Source organism: Protopterus annectens, chromosome 1.part2, assembly GCF_019279795.1.
Source record: "Protopterus annectens isolate FY-2018-M chromosome 1.part2, PAN1.0, whole genome shotgun sequence".
In the NCBI taxonomy this organism is placed as follows: Eukaryota; Metazoa; Chordata; order Ceratodontiformes; family Protopteridae; genus Protopterus; species Protopterus annectens.
In genome coordinates this window covers 957356054-957369250 of record NC_056727.1, presented here as the reverse complement: position 1 = coordinate 957369250, position 13197 = coordinate 957356054, and the positions used below count along the sequence as shown (strand labels likewise).

General features: G+C 41.6%; 1 protein-coding gene across 2 annotated transcripts in view; it reads left to right on the top strand.

The window, feature by feature from the left end:
* The window catches only part of LOC122792187 (polyadenylate-binding protein 4-like), a 1135653-nt gene that overhangs the window by 803122 nt on the left and 319334 nt on the right, over positions 1-13197 (top strand). For both annotated transcript variants that reach the window (XM_044059911.1, XM_044059912.1), the window contains exon 9: positions 5578-5665. In XM_044059911.1, coding sequence (XP_043915846.1) covers positions 5578-5665 — 88 coding nt within the window. The remainder of the gene's footprint in view (positions 1-5577; positions 5666-13197) is intronic.

Genomic DNA, 13197 nt, shown 5'->3' with positions numbered 1-13197 from the left:
TCCCTTGACTCAGCCTATACAACAATATGACGCCCCCCCCCCTCCAGCATAAATAGCAGGTGCATACCCAAATAAACATTCCCTTTCTGTTGCTTCTGACACAGCTAAATTAAGTAGAATAAATGCTTTTGTACGGTCATCTTTATCAGAAAATGCAGCCTGTATGAAAATGTTGTACTCTTGCTCACTTTCCAGTTCTCAGGGATATTATTGTCAAACACAAGTGCACTGGGCTTTCGAAATCGACTGTCATGCCCACAAAGTGTACATAAACAGACTGAAAATGTGGCCCATGTAATTATGTATGAGCAAACATCCAAATGCACAATAAACTCTTCGATATTCTTTACTTTCTGAAATATGTCTGTAATGGCTGTACTGTGCGAAATATGCCTTGTAATGGCAGTACTTTTGCAAAATAGCTTTACTGTAACACTACTCAAACACGTAAGCACTTTATACACTTCTGAAAACTCAGATATCTTTGCAAAGCATATGTATTTTTTGTATTAAACAAAAAATGTGGTCGTTTCCCTTTTAATTTTTATGCAATCTGCCATTATTTCAAACATTTTCCGTAGTAATTCGAATATTTTTATCAGTATCGTACTTATCTGTGTATGCGAAAATTATTTAGAATGTTCTGTATGCCTCGTTTCATATGATGCAAATAAGAAATAGTGCTGAGCAAGTTTTATACCTGAAATTCATTTCTGACCAATTTTATGAAGTATGCACAGTTTTGGGATAGACCACTGCTGTGTATTCAACCAACATTTGGATAAGTGCCTTAAATCGTTTTCGCCAAGCATTTTAAACTTCATGCTCCTTTAGTATGCTGGTTCTGACTTCAGACCCTTTGGATATGTCATTTCTGGTGCCATGACCTTTTTTTCTGACACCATGTCTCTCGTTTGTCTCTAACACAAATAAGGCTTGGGGTTCCATTCAGATGCTTTAATATATATAAACACATCAGGATGGATAGCCGCATCTTTAAATATGAACTAACTAACAGACAGAGCTTACATACATACATGCTTACATCTCAACAGCGAACTACAAAATAGCAGATAGGCTCGCATGGGCTCAGTATTTCTAATCTAGTGCAAGCCCTTGGACAGCTTCTTAAAGCTATGTGCGCACACATTGATCTACACTAGCCATGACCTGGGCTACAGGCAGCCAAATTTGTTACACTGATCACTGACTTTATATGGCTACAGTGCTTTACAGTCAAAGGCAGTATGAGTAAGTAGGTGTATTTGACTTAGTTTGTGGATTTGCATCTGACTAACCTACCACATAACTGTTTAACCTTGGTCTTAATTGTGTCATGCCCAGCTTGTGTTTTTCTTTTTTGGCATGTCATAACTTTGTGACCGTCAGGAAAATGCTTCCATAACTGGCTTTACCAGGCAGTTTCTTAATGAAGGTCTGCATATTTTTTTTCTCCGTCTGTGGGATTTGCCCAGTGGCTCTCTTCTGCACCTAGGTGACCCTTTTATACCTCCATCTGGGCAAGAGTCAGGCTTCATTGTTATGGGTGAGAGCAACCTTTGGCCCATTCATTCCCATGCCAGTGAGATTTATCAGCCCATCCTTTCCACCAAGGAAACAAGCGTTTGATACTAGTGAGCAGGCCAGTCTTAGTATCATGTGGACTTAGCTAACCCTTCCCATGGTGGCTTAAGTGGTACCTGAATGCTTTTCCCAAGGAAGAGCATGCATGCTACCACACCTGCCAGATTGTCTGGTCAAGGGATGCATCACTTTGCAGCATCTGCACAATAGGCTTCTTCCTGAAGATGATGCATCTGCACAATAGGCTTCTTCCTGAAGATGATGCATCTGCAGTGAGCTGAGCTGCCACCCTACCCCCAGGATGAGTAAGCCAGCACAGGCCACTCTCCTATCTTCCAGTGTCTGTGCCTCCAGTCAAACAATGGTCATCTGGGTCCTATAGCCTTCTTTTTCTTTTTATGCATTTAACCCACAATACTTAAGGAATACAAACTGCTAAGAGTAAAATCTGCAGATTCATTCTATTACCGGACCCCCAGATAAACCACTGCAATTTTTCTAAAAAAAATCCCAGTGGCTTTCATTGCCTGATAGGGCCAGTTTTCCTCTAAACACTGTACTCTGCAAGGTGCTAAAACACAACCACTACCCCCTTTGAGTGAAACTACCTTTACAAGACAACCCTTATGCATTCAAAAATACATAATCATAGTTTCCCTTTTGTATGCCCTCCATTTAAAACTGCTGTAGGTGAGAGGACCTTTTCTAGACTGTGACCTGCTACCTGGAACCACCTGCCTACAGGCATCAAACAATCTTAAAAAAAAAAAAAGCTTCACAGATGCACTTAAAGAGCATCTCTTCACTGAATCTCTCTCAGTAACTTCTACCATGACACTGGTTAGGTAACTTACCATTCCATATCAGGAATAGTAGAATACATTTAATAAACTTTTCTCAGCCTTTTAATGTGACATTGTATATGCAAATATTTCACACTTATAAACAAAGTTATATATTATATGTATGATTTCACTGTATTTTATACACATCTCATCTTCCATTTTCTAATGCACTGTGACTATCTTTTAACGTTACTGTATCTGCATTCACTGTTATCTTCTGAATTTTTCTTTGTACTCATGTTATGTGTAATATTGTTGATTGAGGGACTGTGATGTATTTTCTGTACCTTAAGCTGACGTAGCTGAAAAGTGTCAATAGACCAGTCCATTTACCTGAACAAATAGCCTGTTAATTTTATTTACTTACTTTCTCATGTTCCCTTCAAACAGAATGATTAGGTGTCCTGAAGTTCATCTCTGGGCTGAAGCTTTTCTTGTTGGCTTTAATCTCTGCCAATGGAATTTCACAGTTGTAGATTATATCTAAGGAATCCATGCTGATCTTTTCACAAGGCCTAGGTGCCCCGTACAATGTTACCTACATTACCTCTTGAAAGGTTTTGCAACATTTACATTCTTCTCATTTTCTTTCTTTCATTAGGTGGAATAGTTCTTCATACCCAGTTTACTATCACTTTAACAATCGCACTTCGTGTGAGTTATTGCATCGAAACAGATAACCAAAAATAAAAACATCAACCGTCTCAAAAAGCGAATGCGGAAGTGGAGAATATCTAATTCTACACAATTCGAACATTCTCCACACTTCTGCAACTGTTAATACTCTGCAGCACACCCTAAACAATGTTTTTGCAGGGGGTCAAGCCCCCCTGCACCCCCCACACACCCTGTTACTTGTATGTACAAACTCCAAGATCGCACTACAGTGAGGGAATGGGTACATTTCCTGATCCCCGGTATAGTGTGAACTGCATTAAAATGTTGAAAGTCACAACAATGAATCCTGTAGTGCACTCGCTGTTGTGCATTTCGACATTTCATTTTTTGTTATTGTGATACTATCAAATTGGGCATCCGGACGAACATAAATCGAACAAAGTCCAAGTGCCCATTTGATAGTAAACCTTTCATACCCTTTCTGTATCATCTGTTAGGTTCTGTGAGAAAAGGTGAGACAAAGATACATGTTCATGCAGACCCAATTTATCTGTCTTCCCATTAACTGTAGAGGAGTCTGGCTGTTCCTTTTTTTTTTTTTTTTTTTTTTTTTTTTTTTTTAGCAATGAGGTGGCTTAACTGCTTCTAAAAGCCACTCTGCCAAAGTGCATGACTGCTTGCATTAACTCTTAAAAAAAAGTTTTGATTGCAAATGTGTGCATTATAACCACTTTGGAACACTCTCCCAGGAGTCTTGTCTTCTTTTGACTTAATTGCTTCAGGTTTTTGTTCTCTCAACCATGTTTTGTAGACTTTACTGTGGCTCTTGGCTTCATTTTATATTTTGTAATGTTGCTATTCCAGGTATTTACCTAATGCAGAAAGCATTCAGATTCAGTTATAATTATCATATCCATTGATATATGTAGGAAGGCTTTCTTTAGTGGGTGATTTAGTCTTCTTTTGTTAAGCTATGTTGTGTGTGGCTTTTCACCTGCACAGGCAGACTTCATATTTCTTTTAGATATGCTTATTCAGTGCATGGCAGTTGAACTAAGAAATGTAGGGCATGAAAAATGAAGAGAAGAACGTGTAAGGCATGAGTGTGGTATTGTAACCCAGTTGCACAACACTGGATGTTGAAGCTAGAGATTGCATGTATTTTGCGCACTTGTAATTGCCAACAACCTGCCATTAATTTTAAACTAGAAAGTTAAATACACTCTCCTGTAAAATCCTCATCTTGGCTTCAAAAACTTTAGACTCTGACTTGATCCCTCACCACCTCTCTCTACACCTTGATGCACACCATTGTACAGCCTTCCTTAGGACAGCCTATAGCATCAACTCCTTATAATCTTTGAGGGCAGGGAAGAACTGGAAAAGCTAATGCTAAATACATTTGAAATGCATCCTTTATTTCCACAGATTTGCTCTAAACATTTATTTTATTGTATTTTGTATTTGTTAATTGAAGTAGAGCATAAGGACCTTTTTCAGTCTACGTCAGGATACACTGTCAGGTTAAGGAACTTGCTCAGAGTCCTGTAGTAGGCAAATGGAGGCTTTGGTAAGCAAAGCCTAGACAATAGGATGATCGTTAACAACTCGTAGTAACATTAACTTCATGTGCTAGTTGATTAAAAAAAAAAAAGATGCTTAGGTTTATTTTAATCCCTGAAGGAAGCACTTTTGCACATCACTGACAAACCTAAGCCGAAGTATTGCTAAGAGAGCCACTTCACAAAATGCTCTGCCAACTAAGGATTGATACATTTCAGCTGCTTTCCTACAGCCAGGCAAACATCTGCAATCCTGATATTTTCATCATAAAGGTCAAGTAGACAGCACCAGTACCCCAAAGCTTCCCTTTCTTTTAAAAATCAACCCAGAGCTCTTTTTTTTTTTTGGCTGCTTTCTTCTCTCCATTTCATGCTGCAAACTGCAGAAGCTACACAGTCCCATCCTCTGTATATGGTGCTGCTTCCTTCTCGTCACAAACCCCCTAAAATAACACCTTGCTAGCAAAACCAAATGCATTGTCAGCTTGGTGTCAGTTGATGCTAGAGACCATTGGGGAATTGCAGTATTAATGAAATGTTGAAATTGTGATTGTTTTGCTTCCTGCACAGAAATCCGTTATGGATTTGTTCACTCTCCAAGTTATCAGTCAGTAAATTAAAATAAGTTCATAATCCGTTACCGACTTGTAATGTTTGGTACTTGGATAACTAAATCTGTCTTAGTGTGTCCTGCTCTGTTTATTGCTTTGCATTTAGGGTATATAATATTATATCAGAGTTCTTGTGCCTGTTGCCCTTGCAGTGTTTTTCACGTATGCTTTCTTTTTGGGTAATATTACATATCTTAAAGCTTCGTTATTTTCTTTGTGCTGTTTTGTAACCTGTGTAATAGCTAAGAAAAAGGTCAAATAAATGAGTAAGTAAGGTAATTTTTATATTGTGCACAACATTGTTTTATCTTGATTACATTTAGTTTAGTTTTTATTTAACTGTTTCCCTTTTTTCAGGCCCAGAGTCGAGCTGCATACTATGCACCTAACCAGATGCCCCAAATGAGGCCTAACCCACGCTGGCAACAAGGAGGAAGACCTCAAGGTAAAGTTCTTTGGAAGTAAATCACTACATACTAGGACTGATGCTCTTAGTATGTTACACTAGTGTTTCCTTAATAACAGAGTGAAGCACCACTTACAAACTTCCAGGTTTCTCTAGTGTTATGTAAAGGTGGAGTGAGATGTCTGATAAGTAGTAATCCATCTCCTGTAACCATCAGGGCAGTGTGCTGCAGGCATTAAAATCTCTTGTCCCCTAAAACCTTCTCAGGCTGCTTGCCCCCCCTCCCCCCCCAGTCCCATTGTCATATCTCTTTGCCCTTCTGTCCGCTGCATGAACAACTCTCATGACAAGCTGAGTTTACAAGTTCTAGTCAAAGAAAGTCGTATTCAGCATTTTTTCCTATCAACCACATTAATTTTCCTGCTTGAGAGTTTGTAGTAGTTTGTGATCTTTGTCCTGAGTTTTTTTCTCATACCTTTTTTTGTAACCTTTTTCTACCATTATCTCCTTCCTTTGACATGCTGGGGTCATTCGCTTCTAGAGAACCACTCAAAAACTACTTATTTAAAAGGTGTGGCTGTAGTAGGGCACTTTCAGCCAATAGTGGGCATGGTATTGTATTGTCTTGTCAGAGTGAAGGCCACAAGACTATACTGTGTGTCAGATCATTTAGGCCACCAACAAGACATGAAAGGAAAAGTTACAGAACTTTCTGATTGAGAGAGCACTTGTGAGCAAAATCTCTAGATGTTCATCATCTGTATCATTGCTGCAGTAGCCTTCGATTAGCTTTTGTATAGATTAATATCCTAAGGATATAGCAGCCAGCCAGCTAGCTTCCAAAGGATTGACTTTCCTGCAGCTGAAGAGCTCTCCTCTTGCTGGCTTTCAAGGTTTGAGGGTGGCTAGCACTGTTCCGATGCTGGGAAGATAAATTCCCTTCAAGGAAAAAAGCTTTCCCTTTACTTTTTATGACAGATTTTTTTTTCCTGTGAACATTTTTTTTTTTTTTAATTTTAAAGCTAGGAAAAAGTGTTTTTAACTGTCACTTGACTTTTTAGGAGTATCACTTTTATACCTGTTTGGTAAAAAGTGTTAAAATTAAATGTGCTGTTTTACTTTTGGGGGCTGTGGTAAGCGTTTAAATACATTTTACTGTGTTTTATTGGGGAAAAAGGTTTCTTTTTTACAACTTAACCTGTTTTACCAAGTACTGCTGCCAGGTTCCCCCAGGAATCTGTTATGTATTTTTTACTTTAACCATAGGATAACCTACTGGTTCCTCAGTTTAGTTTAGACTCTTGAGCCTTCCCATGTGGCTGTTTCTGGTAAAAGAAAGATATTCATTTTCTAGAGAAATTCAAGATTTTGAACCTCAAAATGACTGTAAAGGGACTGATTCTGTTTTCTATCTCCATGTCTCTGATTGATTCTGTGGAGAATATGGCTTTGGCTAGTTCCTTTAAAGGTTTCTCTTTATCTGAAACTTTTTCCAGAATGAGACCGTTGTTTCATTGGGAAAATCATATTGTTTCTCAATCCCTAAGAAAGTGTTCTGATTTATTACAACTGGAATTTCCAGAACCTAGCCCAAGTCCTCCTCTTTCAGCCTGTTACTTGCCTGGCAGCCACCCTGCTGTCCCTAAGAGAACAAAATGATTGTATAAAGTTCCTCAATCTTTTAAGTTTTTATACCCTCAGTCCAACTGCTATTGATTTAGTTAACCCATCTGCTGTTAAGCATTTGGTTGGTACTAATTCCTTTCCTTTTGGCAAGTATGGGAAGGCTTTTGATAGGTTTAAGAAAAAGTGCATTATTCTGCAACACTTATGTTTACAATTCTGAACGGTCAGTCTCGTATGTTAAAAGATTTTGCCCGCCCAATGTTAAAAGATTTTGCCCGCCCATTTTGAAAATATGAGGAATATTTTGGCATCTGTTTCCTCTTCTGAACAGCAATTTTCTTTGTATAATTTGGTTGTTTGTGCCTCAAGTGGCTACCCATTGTTTGAAATGTTCTTCGATTCTGCTGATAACATTTCCGGGTCTGCTACCAGTAGGAGCTGTTACCAAGGAGGTTTGCTTGGCTGCGTTATCGGATTCTCCCAAATGATGTCAAAAATTATATTCTGAGTTCTCTCTTTAATAGAGACTTAGGTTTTGGGCCTTCTGCTGCAAAAGTCCCTAAAGTGTGATGAGAGAGGTAAGATGATTCAAGGGATCTGTCAGATTTTTCAGTCCTCCTCCAAGTTTACCATGTGATTTAAAGCTCTGTACACAACCTTCTTTAAAAAGCAAAATAAATAGACACAGCAAACATTTAAAAAGCAATGGCAGGGAGGTCCCAGATAGAAAGCAGGACCCCCTCCACACACACGCCAAAGTATAGTCTAATAATACAGTCTGAATAACTATATGAAAAATGTCATATTTCTCAGAATCCAGGTTTCTCATTCTCTCTCTGAGCTCCAGCACTGTTGTTCACAACAAGACAGCTCAGACTTTGCTTGAGGAGAATGGTCATTGAGAACAAAAATGCAGGATCTTTGGAACAGAAAAGACCAAAACATAAAATAGATATTAGTACTTAACAAATGATCTCAACTCAGAGGTAGATGAGGCTCATTTACTAACAGGATAGGAGGAGATGGGATGAAAATGGTGATGTATAACCAATTTACAAGAAAGTCCCCAGGAATAGATGGTACTCCTGTGGGTGTGTGGAAGCTAGGAGGGAAAAACTGATAAATATCTGGAAGGTTGTGTTTAACAGTATTTTAAAAGCAGTACCGCCAACATCCTGGAAGAAAGTGGTGGTAGCTGTAATAGCTAAAGAGGGTAAAGATCCATCAGATACAGCTTTGTGCAGGCCCATTTCGTATTAAACCATTTTTATAAAGAGTTTGTCTATAATGGCTAAAAGAATGGCAAAAGTGAGACCAAAATTGATAGATATGGATCATTGTGGTTCTGTGGAAGGGAGGCAAACATTTGACAACATTAACAGTACATTGATGATGCAGAGGGAAGCCGAATGTAAGAAAATACCACTGTTGTTAGTGGATCTTGATGCAGAGAAAGCATTTGTCAGAGTAAGCTGGGACTTTATGAGCAGGGCAATGGAAGCATGTGCATTCCCTAATAAAATTATAAGGTTGATTAGAAGGATATATGAGTGATCGAGGAGAAAATTAAAGTGGGTGGGGTTATGATAATTTCTGCTTGAGCAGAGGAACCAGGCAGGGGTGTCCTCTCTCTCCCCTTTGTTTGCATTATATTTAGAACCATTGACAAAGAAAATAAGGGACTTAGAAATTCAAGGATATAATTGGTATGGTAGTCAAGAAAAGCTGTCTGTATTTGCAGAAGATATTATTTTATACCTGATAAAACCAGAAAAGGACATTTCAATGTTGTAGAATATTTTGAGTGTGTTTCAGATCTTTTTCGGATACAAAATGAATGAAGCTAAAACAATTCAATAGTGGTAAATTATGTACCCACGCACGAATTGGTTCAGCAATATCCATACTTATGGGGACATGATAAAATGAATATTTAGGAGTGTGGATGAAAAATTATTCCAGTGTGGCAGCTAAGGACATGTGGGAAGAGACTAAACAAAAGATAATAAAAAACTGAGAAAATGGAAGCTGTGTTATATGGGTATCAATAGTAAGATACATGCCGTTAAAACGTTTTTAGTCCCCTTAGTCTTATGCACAGGTCAGGCATTTTTTTATCAGCCGGAAGAGAAGTTGTGAATAGCAATTAAAATAAGCTGAAGGATTGCATCTGGGAGGGGAAGATGGCAAGAGTCAAGTGGGATAAGATTCTTCCAACAGAACAATGTGGATTGGGATTACCAGATTTGACAATGTGGATTGGGATTACCAGATTTGAAGGGGTATTTCAGAGCAACACAGTTAAGGCTCCTATACATAGCACAAGCAGAAAACTATAAATGTGAAGTTGTTCTATCTCACCGTTTTGCTCTTACACGTGGGTTCGGAGCCGATCCCTCGGCTCCAAGTCGGCCACTTTTCAAGCTCAGACTCTCAGAGAAGCTCAAGACCTAGTGTATATCCCATGATGCTCTACTGTAAATCCCCAGATCTAGTTTGCCGCTGCAGTGGATCTACAGCTCGTCGGAGGAAGCTTGGGCCAGTGACTTAATTTTCTATATTATAGAGAATTGTTTGTGGATAATTTTATCTTATATGGTTAAAATAGATGTGATTTTTCTATAGTATTAGGGTTTAGTTAGTTCGTTTAGATCTAGTTCAATTTTTGAAGTGTTTTCTCTTTAAGGTTTTTCTAGGCTTCTCTTATCTGTTGGGCGTGACAGGGCTCTGTCAGCTCTTGTGTGTGCGCGCACCTCTTTCTGTCACATTTAAATTATATTGGATATATATATATTAGAGCGGAGGGTCTCGGCTTGGGGAGAGCTGCCGGCCTCTTCGGAGCCGACAGACTTCTCGGACCGGGATTCTGGTGCCTTCGATGCCATGAGGAAGGTCATGTCTGCTAAGACCACTACCTCCTCGGATCTTTCTTCCCCTCCCCCTAAAGGCCTCGTTCTGCGTCTTCCCCACAGGTCCCTAACAAGCGTCAAGATCCAGGGCCTCAGGTATCCCTATTGGGTGGCCCCTCCTCTACAGGGACTTCACCGGACGCTCCCACCGATGAAGTACCTAGGAAGAGACTATGCAAGAGGAGGCACTTGGATTCCCCACAGGAATCCCTGACATCGGATATCGACTTGGAGGAATCAGAAGGGTCCCCACGATCCCCCTCAGAGGATGTCTCATTTGCAGACATATTGGAGATCTTAAGACAGAGGGGTGATTGGCAGTCCCTTGCCCTTACTGAGGACGAGTCGGTACTCCTGAAGGCCTTTGGGTCTCAACCATCCACCTCCTGGGTTACCCCGCCCTTCAATGAACTGATGGATCTGGTTGCTCGAAGGGCGTGGGAGTCCCCTGATTCAGTGGAACCGGTCCCTCGGAGGCCCAACAAGTTTATTACTTCCCCTACTGACAAGGCGTTTCTTACCAATGGAGTCCCGGTTGATGCGATGGTGGTGGCGGCAGCCACCAAGAAAGAGATGTTGGAAACCTCCTCTTCTGTCCATCCTCCTAATAGGGATTCTAGGACTATGGACAGGTATGGGAAATGCATATTTAGTTCTGCGGCATTTTCCATGAGATCGCTCAACTACCTGACCCATTTTGCCCGCCTTCAGCGAGATCTCCTTAAAGAGCTGGGAGATACTCTACAGGGTAACACAGCTGATGCAGTTTCTGAGAAGGTGACTGCACAACTTAACACCCTCAATTCTATAGTAAACTCATCCATGCGACTCATTTCTTATGCTGCCGATGGATCGAGTAGGGCGGCAGGCTCAGCGATAGCTCTTCGGAGACCGTCCTGGATGCGCCTTTGCTCCTTTGTGGAAGCCTTCAAATCTTCCATCGTAAGTAGCCCATTCGATGGTTCCGCCTTGTTCGGGCCTAAAGTTAAGGAGACGCTTACTAGGTGTGAACAAGAAGGAAAGACTCTGCTGTAGGAGTCCGTTTTTCCACTCCAACTAGACCGTACCCCAAAGGGCAACGAAGTGGAAAAATGTGGTTCCGAAAACCCCAAGGAGCTTTCCAAAACACACCTACGGATACCCCCTCTAGGGGCAGAGGAGGGGGCAGAAATGGAAGACGCCATCCAAATGGCAGAGGCAGTCCGCAAAACCAGGGCGACAGGGAGCAGTTCTCTGGTCAGCCCTATCAGCGTTCCTGAAAGGAAGCCCGGCTGTCTTTCTCTGGAGGCAGTCGGGGGTCGCTTGGCTTTATACCCAAATGCCTGGCTAAACATTACAACGGATTCTTGGGTAAAAAACATCATTGCCAGAGGTTACTACATTCCCTTTACAACCCCCCCCCCCCCCATGTGTACAAGGATTCCAGACGTTCCACCCAGTCTGAGAAAGCTAGCAGCCATAGAAATCCAAAACCTGCTAGACAAAAGTCATCCAGCCAGTTCCGGCAGACCAGATAGGATCCGGAACTTACTCAAGGTTCTTTTTAGTTCCAAAGAAAACAGGGGACTGGAGGCCCATACTAGACCTCAGCAAACTCAACACCTTCGTCTAGAAGGAAAATTTCCGGATGGCCACGCTTCAATCGATTCTTCCGTTCTTAGAAATGGGTGATTGGATGTGCTCTATAGATCTCAAGGATGCTTACTACCACATCAAAATGGACAGATCATCCAGAGATCACCTGCATTTCCGGCTAGGGGCCAGTCATTACCAATTCAGAGCCATGCCCTCTGGTCTCACCACAGCCCCCAGAGTGTTCACCAAATGTATGGTAGTGGTCACGACTCACCTGAGACGTTTAGGATTCCAGGTGTTTCCATATCTGGACGACTGGCTCCTCACCGCCACCTCCAGGCATCAACTAATCCAAGCAAGAGACCACACTATCAACCTTTGTTCCCAGTTGGGCATAAGCTTAAACTTCCAAAAATCTGCGTTATCGCCCTCGCAGCGTATTACCTTTATAGGAGCAGAGCTAGACACCGTCATTTCAAGGATCAGGTTGCCTCAAGCAAGAATCGCATCTCTAAAGAGTCAATTGTCCAGTCTGTTGACCCAGAACAAAGCTCCTGCGTCCCAGATACTGCAGCTATTAGGCACAATGGCAGCCACACTTATAGCAGTCCCGTTAGGGCGCATGCACATGCGGATACTCCAGTTCCTACTCTTCATACAATGGTCTTACCAACGACTGCCCATGTCACACGAGATTCTGTTAACGAATCTTTGCAAGAAGAATCTCAACTGGTGGTTGAACAGCGACCAATTAGTAGTCGGACGTCCCTTTGTTCTTCCCCAACCCACAGCCACAGTGACCACGGATGCTTCCCTGATAGGGTGGGGGGGCTTTTTCAGGGAAAGACTGTCCAAGGTACTTGGTCAAGCAAGGAATCACATTTGCATATAAATGTCCTGGAGCTGAGAGCGGTGTTCCTGGCGTTGCAACACTTTCACGACTGTCTTACTCCAGGTACAATTGCTATTCAGACAGACAACATGTCGGTAGTCTGGTACATCAACAAGCAAGGGGGAACCAGATCGTATCCCTTATGCCGAGAGGCCCTAAGAATTTGGCAATGAGCTGTATCCACCAGACGCTTTCTAGTAGCAACGCACATCCTGGGGTCATCCAACGTGATAGCGGACAAGCTGAGCAGGGCCATACTGTTGCCTCACGAGTGGTCCCTCAAACAACAGGTGGCGGACAAGATTTTCCGCAGATGGGGCCAGCCTTGCTGCGATCTATTTGCATCTCCGATGAATGCCAAATGCAGCAGCTACATTGCCCTTTATCCCCCACTGTGGAGCAACCCAAGGGACGCGCTCGTACACGATTGGCCCCCGGGCCTCCTATATTCCTTCCCGCCAATTCCCCTAATCCCCAAATTCATACAGAAAGCCAAGAGTCTGGGAAGGACTGTCATTTTGCTAGCCCCGTCTTGGCCTCGTCAGATTTGGTTCCCCTTCCTGCAGAAG